The following is a 19,888-nucleotide window of genomic DNA, read 5'->3' as shown; positions in this document are numbered from 1 at the left end:
TAACATCCTTCCGCACTGTCCACAACTCCACCGACTTTAGTGTCATCTGCAAATTTACTCACCCATCCTTCTACGCCCTCCTCCAGGTCATTTATAAAAATGACAAACAGCAGTGGCCCCAAAACAGATCCTTGTGGTACACCACGAGTAACTGGACTCCATTCTGAACATTTCCCATCAACCACCACCCTTTGTCTTCTTCCAGCTAGACAATTTCTGATCCAAACTGCTAAATCACCCTGAATCCCATGCCTCCGTATTTTCTGCAGCAGCCTACTGTGGGGAACCTTATCAAACGCTTTACTGAAATCCATATACACCACATCAACTGCTTTACCCTCATCCACCTGTTTGGTCACCTTCGCAAAGAACTCAATAAGGTTTGTGAGGCACGACCTACCCTTCACAAAACCATGTTGACTTTTTCTAATCAAATTATTCCTTTCCAGATGATTATACATCCTATCTCTTATAAACCTTTCCAAGATTTTGCCCACAACAGAAGTAAGGTTCACTGGTCTATAGTTACCGGGGTTGTCTCTACTCCCCTTCTTGAACAAGGGGACAACATTTGCTATCCTCCAGTCTTCTGGCACTATTCCTGTAGACAAAGATGACTTAAAGATCAAAGCCAAAGGCTCAGCAATCTCCTCTCTAGACCCAGAGAATCCTAGGATAAATCCAATCCGGCCCAGGGGACTTATCTATTTTCACACTTTCCAGAATTGCCAACACCTCCTCCTTATGAACCTCTAGTAGCCTGAATCTCCGTATTCTCCTCAACAACGTTGTCTTTTTCCCGTGTGAATACTGATGAAAAATATTCATTTAGCACCTCTCCTATCTCCTCGGACTCCAAGCACAACTTCCCACTACTGTCCTTGACTGGCCCTACTCTTACCCTAGTCATTCGTTTATACCTGACATTTCTATAGAAAGCTTTAAGGTTATCCTTGATCCTACCTGCCAAAGATTTCTCATGTCCCCTCCTGGCTCTTCTTAGCTCTCTCTTTAGGTCCTTCCTAGCTAACTTGTAACTCTCGAGCGCCCTAACTGAACCTTCATGTCTCATCTTTACATAAGCCTCCTTCTTCCTCTTGACAAGTGTTTCGACTGCTTTAGTAAACCACGGTTCCCTTGCTCAACCACTTCCTGCCTGCCTGCCAGGTACATACTTATCAAGGACACGCAGTAGCTGTTCTTTGAACAAGCTCCACATTTCCATTGTGCCCATCCCCTGCAGCTTTCCTCTCCATCCGATGTATCCTAAGTCTTGTCTCATCGCATCATAATTGCCTTTCCCCCAGATATAACTCTTGCCCTGCGGTATATACCTATCCCTTTCCATCACTAAAGTAAACGTAATCGAATTGTGGTCACTATCACCAAAGTGCTCGCCTACCTCCAAATCTAACACCTGTCCTGGTTCATTACCTAGTACCAAATCCAATATGGCCTCGCCTCTCGTTGGCCTATCTACATACTGTGTCAGGAAACCCTCCTGCACACATTGGACAAAAACGGACCCATCTAAAGTACTCGAACTATAGCGTTTCCAGTCAATATTTGGGACGTTAAAGTCCCCCATAACAACTACCCTGTTGCTTTCGCTCCTATCCAGAATCATCTTTGCAATCCTTTCCTCTACATCTCTGGAACTTTTCAGAGGTCTATAGAAAACCCCTAACAGGGTGATCTCTCCTTTCCGGTTTCGAACCTCAGCCCATACTACCTCAGTAGACGAGTCCTCATCAAACGTCCTTTCTGCCACCGTAATACTGTCCTTGACTAACAATGCCACCCCTACCCCTCTTTTACCACCTTCCCTGAGCTTACTGAAATATCTAAACCCCGGCACCTGCAACAACCATTCCTGTCCCTGCTCTATCCATGTCTCCAAAATGGCCACAACATCGAAGTCACAGGTACCAACCCATGCCGCAAGTTCACCCACCTTATTCCGGATGCTCCTGGCATTGAAGAAGACACACTTTAAACCACCTTCCTGCCTGCTGGTACACTCTTGCAACTTTGAAACCTTACTCATGACCTCACTACTCTCAACCTCCTGTATACTGGAGCTACAATTCAGGTTCCCAAGCCCCTGCTGAACTAGTTTAAACCCTCCCGAAGAGCATTAGCAAATGTCCCCCCCAGGATATTGGAACCCCTCTGGTCAAGGTGTAGACCATCCCCTTTGTAGAGGTCCCACCGACCCCAGAATGAGCCCCAATTATCCAGAAATCTGAAACTCTCCCTCCTGCACCATCCCTGCAGCCACATGTTCAACTCCTCTCTCTCCCTATTTCTCGTCTCGCTATCGTGTGGCACAGGTAGCAACCCAGAGATAACTCTGTCCTAGATCTAAGTTTCCACCCTAGCTCCCTGAATTCCTGCCTTACATCCCTATCCCTTTTCCTACCTATGTCGTTGGTACCTGTGGACCACGACTACTCCCCTTCCCCTAAAGGATCCCGAAAACACGATCCGAGACATCATGCACCCTGGCACCTGGGAGGCAACACACCAACCGCGAGTCTCTCTCGTTCCAACAGAATCTCCTATCTATCCCCCTAACTATGGAGTCTCCAATGACTAATGCACTACTCCTCTCCCCCCTTCCCTTCTGAGCAACAGGGACACACTCTGTGCCAGAGACCTGTACCCATGGCTTACCCCTGGTAAGTTGTCCCCCCCCCAACAGTATCCAAAGTGGTATATTGTTACTAAGGGGAACGACCACAGGGGATCCCTGTACTGACTGCTTCCTCCCAGCCCCTCTCATCGTCACCCATCTATCTTTATTCTTCGGAGTAACTACATCCCCAAAGCTTCTATCTGTGACCACCTCTGCCTCCCGAATGATCCGAAGTTCATCCAGCTCCAGTTCCCTAACGTGGTTTCTGAGGAGCTGGAGGTGGGTGCACTTCCCACAGATGAAATCAGCAGGGACACTGACGGCGTCCCTCACCTCAAACATTCTGCAGGAGGAACATTGCACTGCCTTCCCTGCCATCCCCTCGAGATAAAAAAAGAAAGAAAGAGCTTACCTGTTGTTCACTCCCCTTCTCAGCAAGCACTCACTCAGCAACCTCTACGCACCGCACGATAACAGCTGAGGGAAAATAAAAGAACAACTACTTGCCAGTCACCAGCCAATCCCTTACCTGCAGGCTGTGACGTCACGGTTCAACTTCTTTTTACTTCTACCTGCCCTCGAGCCTCCCTCTTGATCTTTACTGCGGTTGTTTTTTTTAATTTTTGGTTAGAGGAGGGGGTAGGGAGGGGAACACTGAAGAAGTGTTTCGGGTTTAAGTGTCACTTGACAACAGCTCCTCCACAAACCACCTTCAAGGTAGGGTGAGCACACGGACGTATGCAAATTCCGCCCACAACCGCCAATCAGCAGTTCCGCTCTACTGCCCTCTGCTGGCTAGGCATCCCATCCACAACATTCGCTTCCACCACCACCGATGCACAATGGCTGCAGTGTGTACCATCTCCATGATGCACTGCAGGAACTCAGTAACGCCCTTTCAATAGCACCTTCCAAACCCACAACCACTGCCATCTAGAAGGATAAGGCAGCCAAGGCAGGGAAACATCACCACCTTCATTTATTGCTGGGCCAAAATCCTGGAACTTAACCCTACTAGCACTGTGGGTGTAGCTTATAAGACCATAAGACACAGGAGCAGAATTAGGCCACTCGGCCCATCGAATCTGCTCCACCATTCAATCATGGCTGATATTTTTCTCATTCCCATTCTCCTGCCTTCTTCCCATGATCCCCTTCTTAATCAAGAACCTATCTATCTCTCTCTTAAAGACACTCATTGATTTGGCCTCCACAGCCTTCTGCGGCAAAGAGTTACACAGATTCACCACCCTCTGGCTGAAGAAATTCCTCCTCATCTCTGTTTTAAAGGATCGTCCCTTTAGTCTGAGATTGTGTCCTCTGGTTCTAGATTTTCCTGCAAGTGGAAACATCCTCTCCACGTCCACTCTATCCAGGCCTCGCAGTATCCTGAAAGTTTCAATAAGATCCCCCCTCATCCTTCTAAACTCCAACGAGTACAGACCCAGAGTCATCAATCGTTCCTCGTACAACAGCTCTTCATTCCATGGGTCATTCTTGTGCACCTCCTCTGGACTTTTTCCAAGGCCAGCACATCCTTCCTTGGATACGGGACCCAAAACTGCTCACAATACTCCAAATGGGGTCTGACCAGAGCCTTGTATAGCCTCAGAAGTACATGCCTGGTCTTGTATTCTAGCCCTTTCGACATGAGGGCATCACGGTAGCACAGTGGTTAGCACAGTTGCTTCACCGCTCCAGGGTCCCTGGTTCGATTCCCGGCTTGGGCCACTGTCTGTGCGGAATCTGCATGTTCTCCCCGTGTCTGCGTGGGTTTCCTCCGGGTGCTCCAGTTTCCTCCCACAGTCCAAAGATGTGCAGGTTAGGTGGAATGGCTGTGCTGAATTGGACCTTGGTATCCAAAAAAGGTTAGGTGGTGTTGCGGGGGCAGGGTGGAGATGTGGGTTTGGGTAGTGTGCTTTTTCCAAGGGCCAGTGCAGACTCAATGGGCCGAGGGCCGAAGGGCTTCCTTCTGCACTGTAAATTCTATGAATGCTAACATTGCATTTGCCTTCGTAACTGCCGACTGAGTCTGCACGCTAACCTTAAGCGAATCATGAGCAAGGACTCCCCAGTCCCTCTGTGCTTCTGATTTCCTAAGCATTTCCCCATTTAGAAAATAGTCTATGCCTCCATTTCTCCTTCCAAAGTGCATAACCCCACACTTTTCCACATTGTATTCCATCTGCCACTTCTTTGCCCCCACTCCTAGCCTGTCCAAGTCCTTCTGCAGCCCGCTTGCTTCCTCAATACTACTTGTCCCTCTACAGATCTTTGTGTCTTCTGCAAACCTAGCAACCATGCCTTCAGTTCCTTCTTCCAGATCATTAATGTATATTGTGAAAAGTTGTGGCCCCAGCACAGACCCCTGAGGCTCACCACTATTCACCGGCTGCCATTCTGAAAAAGACCCTTTTATCCCAACTCTCTGCCAGTCAGCCAATCTTCTATCCATGCCAGGATCTTACCCTTAACATCATGAGCTCTTAACTTATTTAACAGTCTCCTATGCGGCACCTTATCAAAGGCCTGCTGGAAATTTAAATAATTCACGTTCACTGACTCTCCTTTGCCTAACTTCCTTGTTACTTCCTCAACACGGTAGCATATTGGTTAACACTATGGCTTCACAGCACCAGGGTCCCAGGTTCGAGTCACGGCATGGGTCACTGTCTGTGATTAGTCTGCACGTTCTCCCCGTGTCTGCGTGGGTTTCCTCCGGATGCTCCAGTTTCCTCGCACAAGTCCCGAAAGACGTGCTATTAGGTCATTTGGACATTCTGAATTCTCGCTCTGTGTACACGAACAGGCGCGGAGTGTGGCGACTGGGGATTTTCACTAACATCATTGCAGTGTTAATGTAAGCCTACTTGTCTCACGAATAAAGATTATTATTTTGATTAGTTGTCACGGTCACCATTACTGATACCAGCATTCAATTTTTAGAGTTGTCAGACATGACTTCCCCTTGACAAAGCAATGCTGACTCAGTCCTATTTTATCATGCACCTCCAAGTTCTCCGCGATTTAATCTTTAATAATGGACTCTAAAATCTTACCAATGACAGAAGTCAGGCTAACCGGCCTATAATTTCCCTTCTTCTGCATCCCTCCCTTCTTAAACCTTCATCACATGGACTGCAGTGGTGCATGAAGGCGATTTGACATCACCTTCATTAGGCTGTTAGGGGTGGAAATAAATGCTAGCCTGGCCAGCAATGCACAAATGCCGTGAATGATTTTTTAAGAACAAAAAATATTTGTTCTACTCTTTTTTTTTTTTTTTCATTTTATATCCAGCATATCATCTGGGCTGTTCTGGATCAGTGACCCATTTTATAGGGATAGGCTGTAAGCCGGACTCTCTCTGCCCCACCAGAAATTCTTTTAATATTAGGAGTGTTGCTGGAGAACTGGATTCTCATAACAGGCATTTGCGCAAACACACAAAATCAATCAATCTCTCTCTCTCTCTCTCTCTCTCTCTCTCTCACTCCCGCCTCTCTCCCTCTCACTCCCGCCTCTCTCCCTCTCACTCCTGCCTCTCTCCCTCTCACTCCCGCCTCTCTGCCTCTCACTCCCGCCTCTCTGCCTCTCACTCCCGCCTCTCTGCCTCCCACTCCCGCCTCTCTGCCTCTCACTCCCGCCTCTCTGCCTCTCACTCCCGCCTCTCTGCCTCTCACTCCCGCCTCTCTGCCTCTCACTCCCGCCTCTCTGCCTCTCACTCGCGCCTCTCTGCCTCTCACTCCCGCCTCTCTGCCTCTCACTCCCGCCTCTCTCCCTCTCACTCCCGCCTCTCTCCCTCTCACTCCCGCCTCACTCCCTCTCACTCCCGCCTCTCTCCCTCTCTCTCCCTCTCACTCCCGCCTCTCTCCCTCTCTCCCCCGCCTCTCTCCCTCTCTCCCCCGCCTCTCTCCCTCTCTCCCCCGCCTCTCTCCCTCTCTCCCCCGCCTCTCTCCCTCTCTCCCCCGCCTCTCTCCCTCTCTCCCCCGCCCCTCTCCCCGCCCCTCTCCCCTCCCCCTCTCAAATGTAAAACTGCTGGACCTACTGCAGAAACGTTGGTGTTGGGTATTTCACGGAATGAATTTGAAAAACAGTAGTTGATTAACCTTTGTTCACCACTGTATATTGCTAGATTGGCATTCTGGGTAACTTAGCAGTCTGTCCACTTTTTGTATGAAAACTTTATTTCCATAGAATTCCAATAGTACAGGAGGAGTCCATTGGGCCCATCACGTCTACATTGACCCTCCAAACGAGCACCCTATCCAGGCCCACTCCCCCACCCTATTCTCGGAACCCCATCTAACCTGCACATGTTTGGACACTAAGTGGCAATTTTTACTATGGCCAGCCTCCTAACCTGCACATCTCCACACAGACATCCAAGGTCGGAATCAAACCCCGGTCCCTGGGACTGAGGCAGCAGTGCTAACCACTCCGCTGCCCAAGAAGTTAATTTCGGAAAACTGCTTTATCATTGAAATAAAATTCTGAAAATAGTTGCTCAAGAAGGCAGACTGCTGTATTATGGGTGTAAATAAGGGCTGTCAAAACGTGCTGCCATCCATCAAAAATGGCTAATGAGGGCTAATATTTAAATTGGTTTGCAGATGTGCAAAACAAAAGCTGATAAAATTGGAGGCACTCCGCATGTTAGACTGCATCTTTGGTGAGAACAAAATAGTTGGTATTTCAGGTATGCACCATCTGAATTTTGATGATGGGTTTTCATCTGAAACATTAATTTCTCTACTCTTTCTGTTAATGATGCCTGACCTGCACGTTTCCTGTATTCTCTTGGGTTTTCTCCAGCATCTGCAGGTTTTACTTTTTGTATGTAAGAAATAAATTGGGTGTGACTGAGTAGCCACATTGACAAAGGGAGGTGGTGGTGAGGTGGTAATGTCACTGGACTAGTAACCCAGAGGCCCAGCCTAATGTTCTTGGGATTTGGATTCAAATCCCGCCATGGCAGCTGGTGGATTTAAATTCAATTAATAAAAATTGAATGCTGGTATCAGTAATGGTGACCATAACACTAATAATAATAATCTTTATTCATGTGACAAGTAGGCATACATTAACACTGCAATGACATTACTGTGAAAATCCCCGAGTCGTCACACTCTGGCGCCTGTTCGGGTACATGGAGGGAGAATTCAGAATGTCCAATTCGCCTAACAAGCACGTCTTTCGGGAGGAAATCGGAGAACCTGGAGCGAACCCACGCAGACATGGGGCGAAGAAGAAGGGGCAGACTCAGAACAGACAGTGAGCCAAGTCAGGAATTGGTCCCTGGAGCTGTGAAGCAACAGTGCTAACCACTGTGCCGCCACTATCCTCAATTGTTGTAAATGTCCCTTATGAAAGGAAATCTGCCTTACTTGGTCTGGTTTGCATGTGCCTCCAGACACACAGCAACGTGTTTGACACTTAACAATCAAATGGCCTCGCAAATCACTCCATTCATGGTAAATTCATGGTAAATTAGGGTGGGCTATATATGTTGGCCTTGCCAGTGAGACCTGCATCCTATGAGTGGGCAACTATTTTGAATTCTGTTAGCCTGTTAATACAACTCTGTTTATGATGTTTGCATAATTGCAATGCAACATTCAAAACTTGGCGACGGTGGCGTCCAGCAAATTCTGATGTTAGCGAAGGGAAAAAAATGTATTTCTAAAGCTTCAAAATGATGTCACCAGACATATATTTCTATGTTGTTTTGATTCTGCGAGGCAGTATGATCCATGGTATTTAAAATATACTATTGAATGAGCCTTTGGCTTTTCCATAGAATAGGTACTTTTGTTAGTTTGTTGGTTCACTCATCTCGGCATAAGTGATCTCCCACTCACATAGGATCTGATTTAATTTTGGTAAAAATGGGGGTATTGCAAATGGTTTGGTAAAGAGGTCAAGAGCATACAGGAGACATTAAACCGTCAAAACAAAATATTCTGTTTGTAAAGAAAAATTACATTTACTTCTTCTTGAAATTTACAGTCTTCTGTGTCAGGTGATGCCAGCTGTGTGGATGAGATTCTGAAGGTACGTCCATTATGATTATAGATGTTAGAACAGCTTTTACCTTTACTCCTGGCATTTTTATTTTTTCCCCTCTCCCTTTACTCCCTCCTCTCCCCAAGGTACTGACTTATTCAAGGCAATCATGCTGCTGTGGTAGGATATCACAGATACTGGAAACATTTGGTATTATGGATCAGTGCCCAACAGATTGCCTGATTTCATGGTGCGGTTAATTATAACCAAGACCAGTCCTGTGCTCACACAACTGCTTTACATGCATGTGCATTGGGTAGGCGATAAGGAGCAGTCAACCTTGCTGATATTTTCCCTCATCAGTGCTAAGGGCAATTGCAGTGTTTCCCTGCTGCCGAATTTGGCACATAGCAGGGGTCAAACTTTGCATAACCCTGGTCTGTATGACTCGGTACATTGCAGGTGATGCATTTATCTACTTTCATTGCAAGGGTGATCATGTGAATTCCAATCTTGCCATCGGTTTTGCAAAAGCAACCCCAGAGGACACAGTTGCAATACCTACTGAATCTACTTTCTAAATGGTTTGCTGTTGCATTGCAGTAGCAATAGTTATTGTAGGTTTTCTTCCTATTTTTCTAAACTGAGTTTTCTCAATTAACTGAACAACAGTGATATAATAATGCAAGACCAGAAAAGATGGATGGCCTGAAAATAAACTTTTGTTGACTGTTCATACTGTTTCCATCTTATAAATGTATGCTACTTCAAAGCGCATTATACAGGTACCTACCCCATATCGGGACGGGGCAGGTGTCGGATACGGGGATTATTCGGATGTTGTGTCCTTAATTCGGGTTTGCACTAAATACTAAAAACAAAACATTACTTTGAGGCTTCATGCCTCTATAGCCACCATAAGAAAAAGGACTATTTATAACCTCCACATTTTGTACAGTACAAAGAGCAAGAGAGCAGCGTGTGCAATCTGGATATGACAGACAACAAAGTATGATGGAGATTGTAGTTTCCAAGGTGGGACCTGGTTTTGAGGTCCCGGCTGATCTTGGAACAATGGCTAAGGGGTCCGGTACCTGTACAAAAATTAATTGAGCTTCATTTGCAATGAAATCTGTGGAATTAAAAGATAGTGACAATGTAGTAATGGAAAAACTACCTTCAGTTTGTTAATCAATCCTCTGTGGCATTATATATGAGAAGTCACAGACCAAGTGCAATATTTGATTGAAGTGCTGTTAGAAGGTGGGGGATAATTTGCCCAGGGTACACCAAGTGATTCAGTCCCCACCTTTTAAAAAATATTCTGTTAATTTATATATCCCTTATAAATTCTGATGTCCCTCTGGGGTTGGGAATTACAAAGATGCGCAACCCTTTGAATGAAGAACTTTCTCCTCATCTCAGTCCCAAATGATTGGCTATGCCCCAGTGTTTAAGGTTCCTTGAGCATAGAAGCAATCTCTGCCTATCTTATCAAACCCCTTCAGAATTTGTAGGTTTCAATGAGATTGTCTCTTATTCGAAACTCTAGAGAATATTGGATTGGATTGGATTTGTTTATTGTCACGTGTACCGAGGTACAGTGAAAAGTATTTTTCTGCGAGCAGCTCAAACTGATCATTAAGTACTGTTGCTCTTATTAGCCTTAGTTTTATTAGCTCTAATTCTGTCACCTTTGCTCACGAGTCGCCAGGTATCTTTCTGATACCGCCACGTGGTTCAAGCTCTAGTTATGATTAATAAGACAGCACACCGCTTAGTAAGAGTAAAATTAACGGTCATTTATTATGTACAGCAATAAATACTTACACACTAATCCTACTTTCTAGACTACTACCTACCACTACTGGCCAATACTTAACTTTTGGGAATGGCCCACCAGGTCAGGGAAACGAATGGCTTATCGAATTGGGTCTGGCCTGCGGGATTCAAAGGCTGATACAGGTCGATGGCTAGGAGTCTCTATCGGGTAGCGATCGCTGGAGTCAAACTTACGGTTTCTGGCTGATGGTTCTTGCGAAGGTTGCGAGCAGGAGAAGAAGGGAGAGAAGGGTCGATCTGAACTTGGCCCCTATCTTTATAGTTCCATGGGGCTTCCCGCCTCTCGGGGCGGATCTTGACCCTGGTCCCAAATGATTGGACTTGTTCCCAATCACTGGGTTCGATATGCTCCAATAATGGGGCAATTCCTTGATCGGGGGGTGGTCGTTCACCTTTCTTTGTCTCGGCCACTGCTGGCGCCGAGAGGTCTGGATCGCTTTCAATTGCTAATTTGTTGCAATTGTTCCCAGGGATAGCCGATTAAACTGCAGATGTCTGGGTTGATGTGCTGCTAATGGTTGCAGGTATCGATCTGGGCCGACTTCCCCAGAGCCGAATACGCTGTTCTGTCTGCAGCTGTCCGTTTGTGCCCTGTTGGCTGTTTTTCCCATCAGCCTTTTCGGTTAGCCATTTTACATCGGGTTTTGGCCAAATTAATCGGGAATCAGCCATTTTAGGTGGCTACAGTACATGAAAGTAAAATAAAAAGAAAATACATAATAGGGCAACACAAGGTACACAATGTAAATACATAAACACCGGCATCGGGTGAAGCATACAAGAGTGCAGTATTAATCCGGCCAGCCCATAAGAGGGTCGTTTAGGAGTCTAGGCCCAATTTTTCCCAATCGGGTTCTGTTTCCATAAAACCTGTATACGTTACCTGTTTATTAGGATTTACTATTGAATCATCTGTTATGGAATACAATTCTGACCCATTGTACACTGTGTGCTGTAGGAAATGACTCACTCCTGGCCACCACCTTTGACAGCAATTCATACCCCGTGCAAGGCTGAGCCATCAAAATTTCCATTTCCAACAAAGGTGGGTATCTGTGTTTACCTCTACAGACATGGAATTTTTAAAACTGGGGTCAAGAGAAGAGTACAAGAACAGTGGAATTGGTGTGATGTAGAAAGGAAATATTGTAGCTGTGAATCCGAGATGTGGGAGAAGAAAAGGAGCTGCTCAGTGTGAGAAAAAGAAGAAATGTCTAAGGACAAGCACACTACAAGAGTGAGGAAGGCATTGCAGTGGAATTCACAAAAGAAGGGAACCTGAGTATCTGTATCCTTTGAGTAGAAAAAAATGTACCTGCAATCTACCAAACCACTTTAAACTTAACTCTAAAATTTGGCACATTACACGTTACACATTACATGGAAACATGCTGACAGCATTGACTATTTCTTTGAACAAATGGAAATTCATTCCTGAGATGAGAATCTCAAATGCATCGGCAAATTGAATATTTCCACTAATACACTACTAAGAGGAACCTGTGATTATGTACAGACTTCAGTTTGTATTTAAGATGATGCATTCATTTTGCAGATAATCTGAAAGTACATTTACTAGCTAGCTAGAGAAACTATTTGCATCTTTTGCAAATTGAATAACACTACAATTTGGGATTAACCTTGGTGTGTTTCTTTCTCTCTTCCATTTCCCTTTGTGTTCATGCTGCATCTGATCCTTTTTTGACCTGTAGCTGTTCTTCTCCACCCCACTAACTAGATTCTTGTCCCTACCGAATGTGTATTTTAATGCTTTTTAGGGTTTATTTTCTCTGGTTAAAGTTCAATTAACTGATTTTGGTGAGTGGAAAGTTCATTGCACTGAGTTTGAATGAAAGGGGTCCTAATTGTGAGTAAACTTCAGAAGCTACTTCCAGCACTGTTTTACAGCATGTATTGTGATTAAAAGTCCTACAGAATATGTTCATGATCTTGCAGGTAAAGTGCACTATGGAAATTCGTAAATGGCAGTGGATTTTAGAGACCTATTTTGTTCAAAATTTGGATAGTCAGCGGAACATCTGTGGTTGCAGGAGAAGGTCGTTCCATTTCCAAACCTGAAATGACCATTTTAGTTGCAGTATATTTCACATCTATTATCTTTTACTTTTTTAGGAATCTCAGCATGTTAACCACAGTGTACCAGGGCAGAGTAAGTATTTAGTTATTTAAACTCAGATATTTATTAATTTATCCATATTATATTAGTCTGCGTTACATGGTGTGATGCTCCTGTAAGTAGAAAATTACATACCATCCAATTTGCTGATGGTCACAACATGGAAGATCCTCTTTCACCATAATCTAAATAAATACTACATACTTAGTCATGGCACACCAACAAAATTTCTGGCTCTATGAAAAGGTACTGACGAGCAATGGCAGTTATTTGGAACGCACAAATTGCAGTGGCAGAAAAACCCCAGAGAAACACAATCATGCCGTACCAGTGAATGAACTGAATCAATGTTTACTTAACATTAGCTCGCCATTTTTAATCTTCGACACCAAACCTTAAAAGAATAATTAATTATGTTATATAAAAGCTTTATAAAATACACCATGCATTTATCTTTAGCACTAAATTCTAATGCTATTTTCTGAATATTTGAAAAATGAAAATAGCTTGTTGTCACAAGTAGGCTTCAAATGAAGTTACTGTGAAAAGCCCCTAGTCGCCACATTCCGGCGCCTGTTTGGGGAGGCTGATACAGGAATTGAACCGTGCTGCTGGCCTGCCTTGGTCTGCTTTCAAAGCCAGCGATTTAGCCCTGTGCTAGTGTAATTGCAATCAGCAAATGCCACCATTATCCATTTATTGAATATTATAGCAGGTGTCAAAATCCTACCATATACTTGCATGTACCTCCATGAGTACTTCCATGGGAACCCACTCTTCCTTTTAAAATTTTGTCACAAAATAAAACATATATTCACTACCCATGTGCAGTGATTTTAAAAACTAAATGATCTTGATGGTTAACAGTTGCCCATATCTATTTACAACTGTCAGGCTACATTTAGATTGCAAGGATAATTTGTCTTCAGAATCTGATGAGCCTTTTATTCCAAGTCAGGTTGGCAGCATATCTCATGGTCAGGTGCAGACTTGGTTCTGCAGTGCCCACATTTGGAAAGGCTGTGTGGTGAATGCCCAGGGAAAGTAGGCACTCCTTTACTGCAGGTAGGAAACATTAGAGGCCAAGTAATTAAGGGGCTGCTTTAACATGCCTAAAGGGCAACAGTTAGCAAATGGCTGATCACTGATGATGTGCCAGGTAATCAAGTGATTGGAACAGACAAAATGATGCTAAAATTGAAGTTGGTAGATGATAATTCTTTCCCATTGGCTGATTCTTAATATCTCCTTATTGATTAAGGTAGTACATGATGGCATAAGATTATTTACCCAGAAATGTACCTTTTTCTGTTGGTTGCGAAGAATGCAAAGTGACACTGAAAAGCCATTAATGCTAGTGGTAATTTGGTCAAAATAATAAACAATTTACAATTATTTAATGTGTTATTTACCTGGTTCAAATCCAAAGTATTAATATAGTTTAAATACAAATGTTAAGCAAAGCTTGAAAGAAAAAGAGCTTGCATTTATGTAGTACCTTTAACTTCCTCAATATCTCATAAAGCAGATCAGTTAATTTTATGCTTTTGATGTCTAATTACCATGGTAAGATAAATACAATGACCAGTTTGAGCGCTGCATGGACCCATGAACAGCAGAGATAAATGACACGGAAACGGAAATAAAAGCAAAATACTATGGATGCTGGAGATCTGAAATAAAAGGATGCTGGAGATCTAAAATAAAAACAAAGTGCTGGAAAAATTCAGTTAACATAAACAATAACACTGTTTCCTTCTCCACAGATGCTGCCAGGTTTGGGTTTTTCCAGCACTTTCTCTTTTTAGACTAGACAAATTGATTTAATGGTGTTAATTGAGGAGGAAACTTCTTGGGACTTCTTGACTAACCCTCCTGCTCTACTGGTGCTGGTGCTATGTGTTTTATTTAATCTGTATTTAGTCAGGTGAGTTAATTGAGAACCAATTCTAATTTACAATAATGACCTGGCCAAGAGGCTAACACCACAGCAACAAAAAATACACAACTAAAAGCAATAAAATACAAATTAATAGTGAGTGAGAATTGACAGTTTAGCAAGTATCAGTCAAGAGAGCATTAACTCTTCAATGAATGGCATCCATAGTAATAAAATTAGTTAGCTTCAGCTTTCGTTGTACCTCGTTCCAGTCATTAGCAGCTGCAATGAATTACAACCAAAGACTGCTCACTCTTGAAGCAGTCAATTTGATCAAGTTACTTGACCTCTCAGTAAAATGTAACCAACTTTTCAAATAGGCAGTTGTTTTCCCTAGCAAGGTTCAATAAATTAACAGAAGCCAGTGGAGTTGGCACTTGTGTGCAATAAGGGCCAGTTAATTGGGGAGTAGAGGTCACAGTGGTGATTGTGAAAAGGTGCACCAGTCACAAATCTAATTGCAGAGTGAAAGAGGACGTCTAACTTACCAAGCGAGGTTTTGGAGGCCATTTTATAAATGAGGTCACCGTAATCAAAAACGGGCAGGATAAACAACTGAACCATGGCGTATCCGGTAAGTGAGTAAAGCAGGACTTATTGCAATACAGAAAACCGAGTCTAGGCTAAACCTCGGCATGTATAGCAGAGATATGGGAATTAAAAGTCTAAGCATGGTCCAACTAGATTCCAAGGTATTTGTAAGTGGAAACTTGCTCCAGTTGAGTTATCCAGTGTTAAAATTTTGTGATCACAGGTAGAGTTGAGACATTTTTCTGTTAAACAGTATAAACTTGGTTTCAGACACTTTCAGCAGAAGGTGAATACGAAAAAATGTCCGTTGTATGTTAGCAAAACTGAGTTGCAAATTGTGCAAAACAGAAGGAATGGATGGACCTGCAAATGGATTTGCATAGAGTTGGATAAAAGAGCTCCCTGTTACTTAAACCACATCGTCTACATAAATGGAAAAAGAGCAGGGCCTAAAATATAAGTGTTAACAGTATGTAATTGTATTACTCACATTAAGGATATACAAGTGGGAGGCATTGATTTATTTCAAGTATCTTAAGCACATACCTTTGGGACAAAGGGCGTTGGTTAGGGAGGAAGAATAAATTTACAATGTTGCATTCTGTAAATGAATTTAGTATTAAATAAAAGATTGGTTTCCTACTTGCCAGAAGGTTAACTCTATGAATTATTTTTGTCCACTATTTTTTGTCCATTAGTGAGTGCTGTTGTAACTTCTGCCTAATATCTTGGCGGCACTCACAGCACCAGGGATCCGGGTTCAATTCCGTCCTTGGGTGACTGCCTTTGTGGAGTTTGCACATTCTACCCCTGTCTGCATGGGTTTCCTCCGAGATCAATAAATATTTGGTGGAGGGTATCATGAGGTCTGGAGCAAAGGCAAGCAAAATTGTGCCAAGGTACAAATCAGCCTTGATGTAGCATAACAGTTGAATGACCACCTATTTCTGTATGTTTCCTTCAGTATTACATTCAAGTATTAACATAATATGTGCTTAAGTCGCTGAAATGGAGGGTGAATCCTTTACCTAATTTGGAAGGATGTTGCCACCGAGCCAACATTGACACTCCTTTTTCCAAAACTTTTACTGTATTATCCAACTATTAAATTTCCCTTGCTTAATTCCACTCATCAGTATGATAGACAAATTCTTCCAGAAATAAACTTTTTGAATGTCAAAGTCATTGGGCTGGATTCTCAGTTCCTGAGCCTAAGTGCTGACACCAACGAAAGATCCCTGGACTTCCACGTTGGAAAAATCGTCGCAACACCCACAACGATTCCGCTACCAGTGAGCGGCTAACACCGGCGCTGCGTGGAACACTGAAAGAACGGTGGGGGAATCGCCGGGTCTGTGATGGACATGCACAGGGCTGACAAGTTACAGCCGATTGCGTCCAAAAAGATGGCCCTGGTTCCGCTGCACCATGTCCCCATCCACCCTCACCTCACAACCCACCACCTGGCTACCCCAACTACTCGGCCCAGCGGAGGCGGAGCACTACGGCTAAGCCCGCTTTGAGATGTGACGAGGTCGCAACTGTGCGCAACATGCGTTGCAATGATGCCGTTTTAGAGGGGGCGGAGCACCATGATTCAACGTCAAACTGGTGCCTGCCGCAATTTTGGTGTCGGGAGCTATTCTCCACTTGATCACCGTTCCCGATTTGGCATCGGCCAGCGGAGAATTCCACCCCTTGTCTTTCTGCCTCTTACCCAGATATTTCATTCCCTCACCACTGATTCCAATCCATTCTGGGACAAATGCCGGCTAAATCAAACCGTGTGCAGCCTCAGTGCCTCAACTGAGCACCTAAATATATATCCTCGACCACACAAAGACTGACTACTTCTACCTCAGTTCTACAACATTGCACATCTCTACCTCAGCCCATTTGCTACTCAAACCGTTTTCAGAATTGTCACTTTATGATTGACTATTCCTATGGTCTCCTGGCCAGCCTCCTCTCCCTCACCCTTCATAAACCTAAGCCCATCCAAAACGCAACCTATGCTCGCCCACCCATCATCCCTACTTTCAATTACCTACTTTGTCGTCTTCATGTTTCCCATGTACAGTCAAATTCCTTATTGGCCTTGCACACCATCCCCCTCATCTTTGTAGCTTCCTTCAGTCTACATTTATGAGGGCACTGCAGTCCAGCTCTGGTCTTCTACACATTCTCCATTTCCATCACTCCCCCATTGATCTCTCTGCCATTAGTTGGCCAAAGCTCAGAAATGTCTTTCCTAAACCCCAGTTTCCTCTAAACTTATATCTATGCAAGTCCATAGAATCCCGTGCAGAAGGAAGCCATTCAGCCCCCATCAAGTCTGCACCGATCCTCTGAAAGCTCACCCTACCTAGACCCACTCCCCTGCCCTATCCCCGTAACCCTAACTGACCTGCACATCTTTGGACTGTGTGAAGACCCACGCAGACACAGGGAGAACATGCAAACTCCACACAGTCACCTGAGGCCGGAATTGAACCTGGTCCCCTTGAACTGAGAGGCAGCAGTTCTAACCATTGTGCCAAGTGTGTCTGCCTTCCCCATCTTCCCTTGTCCCTCTTGAATTCATTGACTCTTTACTGACCCTTAAATGTGGGCAGACTGTTCAGCGGATGAATCTGATTCTACTCTTATCCAGTGATTATAGCAGAAAGGGTAGTGATTATCAATGAGAACATTGAAATAATTTTAATCCTGAGCCTAGATTACTGAGACCAGTGTAATGCAGCCAGCACTACCCAAATTGAGATCAGTTAATTCAGCACAGATCAAACATTGAACCTGGGACCTACCTAGTCTGTGACTCACATACCCTCTTGGCATGGTCCCTCAAGGATTATGGGAGCCTTTGTCCAGAAGTTGAGTAGAAATCTACTGCATTTAATAGAAGGGCTAAAACTTTTTTCGTAGTGCTGAGAATTATATATTTTTTAATAATAAGATTTTAATTGCAGAGAGATACAATGCAACAACAAAATCAACCTCCAATCAGCACCAAGCAAAATGGTAAGTCATTTTCATTTTGCCTAATTTTGGACACAATTTTCTCTGCACACACCCTTCAGTAATCATGAACCCAATCTTTGTCAGAAGGGTTTTACAACATCAGTGCATTAGAGCACGGAGGAATTCTTATTCTTTTGGCACATTTTTGACTGAGGAAAATGCGTAACGAAGTGTGCAAAAGTAAGCCTGGGCTGGATTAACCAGTTCTTGGCTAGTAGCCATCTCAACAGACCAGAACCAAACCAGTTGGTCTTGATAATGTGTTTGTGTCTTTTTGGCAACATGTAGGTTGGGAAAATGTAGTCATCCTGGGAAGGTGCATTTAATGATTGTGCAGCCTCTTCAGAATAGAATTGGTCCCTTCCAAATAGTTTTGTTAGTGCATTTGGCTGTTTGGGAAGGAGAGAGGCAGATACCAATTTTGAAATGATGAGTAGATAATTCAGATGTGTGAAGTGAGATGATATGAAAAGTAGTTTAAAAAATGTTCAACAGTTTTGTAATTTTACTGATTTCTTAATATCATTGTTAATATTGTATATTTAATTTTTATTTTAATTATCATACTTTTCACATCTATAAATATGGCAAAATGCTTCCCTTGTAAAGTTTCAAGACTTGTAATTATGATGTCAATTAGAATTTCCATTCAATGTCCTTGTCTTCTGGAGTGGACGCTTTTGAATAATCAGCTTTATTGTGAAACAGACCTGGTGCGGGATTCTCCGACCCCCCGCCGGGTCGGAGAATCGCCGGGGGCTGGCGTGAATCCCGCCCTCGCCGATTGCCAAATTCTCCGGCTCCAGATATTCGTCAGGGACAGGAATGGCAGCACGCCGGTTGGCGCGCCCCCCCGGCGGCGATTCTCTGGCCCGCGATGGGCCGAAGTCCCACTGCTGGAATGCCTGTCCTGCCGGCGAGGATCAAGGATCAAACCACCTCTCTTCCCGGCGGGACTAGGCGGTGCGGGCGGGCTTCAGGGTCCTGGGGGTGCGCGGAGCGATCTGGCCCCGGGGGATGCCCCCACGGTGGCCTAGCCTGCGATCGGGGCTCACCGATCCGCGGGCGGGCCTGTGTCGTGGGGGCACTCTTGTACTACGTGTCGGCCATGTAGGTGGCCGACGCGTTGGTGACCCCCCCCCCTGCGCATGCGCGGGGATGACGTCAGCAGCCACTGACGCTCCCGCGCATGCGCGGCTACCGCCGCTCGGTGAAGTCCTTTAGGCCCCGACTGGTGTGGCGCCAAAGGTCTTTCCCGCTGCTCGTCTGCGCGCAAACCACTCCGGCGTGGGGCTAGCCCCTCAAGGTGAGGGCTTGGACCCATCCGCACCTTTGGGGCGGCCCGACGCCGGAGTGGTTCACGCCACTGCATCCCGCCGGGAACCCCAGCCCCGCCGGGTAGGGGAGAATCCCGGCCCTGTTTACAATGAAATAAGCATCCCAAGTAAAATAAATGTTCCACTTTAAAAAAATTCCTGTTAATTTACTTTTGTCTTTAAACTGCCATCTCTTTTCCCTCTCCCCACCAAAAAAATAAATTCAAATAGATAAATTACCTTTGTAAGTGCAGCAATGGATGAGATGCATCCAACGATGTTGAAGGAAGTGAGAAATGGAAATTGCGGTGGAGCTGGCCATAGTCTTCCAGTCTTCTCCAGACTCGAGGGTGATGCCAGAGGACTGGAGAATTGCAAATGTTATGACCTTGTTCAAAAAGTTTGTAAGGATAGCCCCAGCAATTACAGGCCAGTCCGTTTAACATCAGTAATGGGAA

The 19,888-nt window shown here is 44.6% G+C and overlaps 1 protein-coding gene across 6 annotated transcripts in view; it reads left to right on the top strand.

Moving 5' to 3' along the window:
* aff4 (AF4/FMR2 family, member 4) overlaps window positions 1-19,888 on the top strand; it is a 149,686-nt gene that overhangs the window by 75,202 nt on the left and 54,596 nt on the right. For 5 of the 6 annotated variants that reach the window (XM_072512556.1, XM_072512557.1, XM_072512558.1 and 2 more), the window contains 4 exons: window positions 8,648-8,692; window positions 11,445-11,531; window positions 12,620-12,656; window positions 18,063-18,114. In XM_072512556.1, the coding sequence (XP_072368657.1) occupies window positions 8,648-8,692; window positions 11,445-11,531; window positions 12,620-12,656; window positions 18,063-18,114 (221 nt within the window). The remainder of the gene's footprint in view (window positions 1-8,647; window positions 8,693-11,444; window positions 11,532-12,619; window positions 12,657-18,062; window positions 18,115-19,888) is intronic. The other variant, XM_072512561.1, reaches the window with a different exon arrangement.

Source organism: Scyliorhinus torazame, chromosome 7, assembly GCF_047496885.1.
Source record: "Scyliorhinus torazame isolate Kashiwa2021f chromosome 7, sScyTor2.1, whole genome shotgun sequence".
NCBI classification, from domain to species: Eukaryota; Metazoa; Chordata; class Chondrichthyes; order Carcharhiniformes; family Scyliorhinidae; genus Scyliorhinus; species Scyliorhinus torazame.
This window is presented reverse-complemented; position numbering and strand designations above follow the sequence as displayed.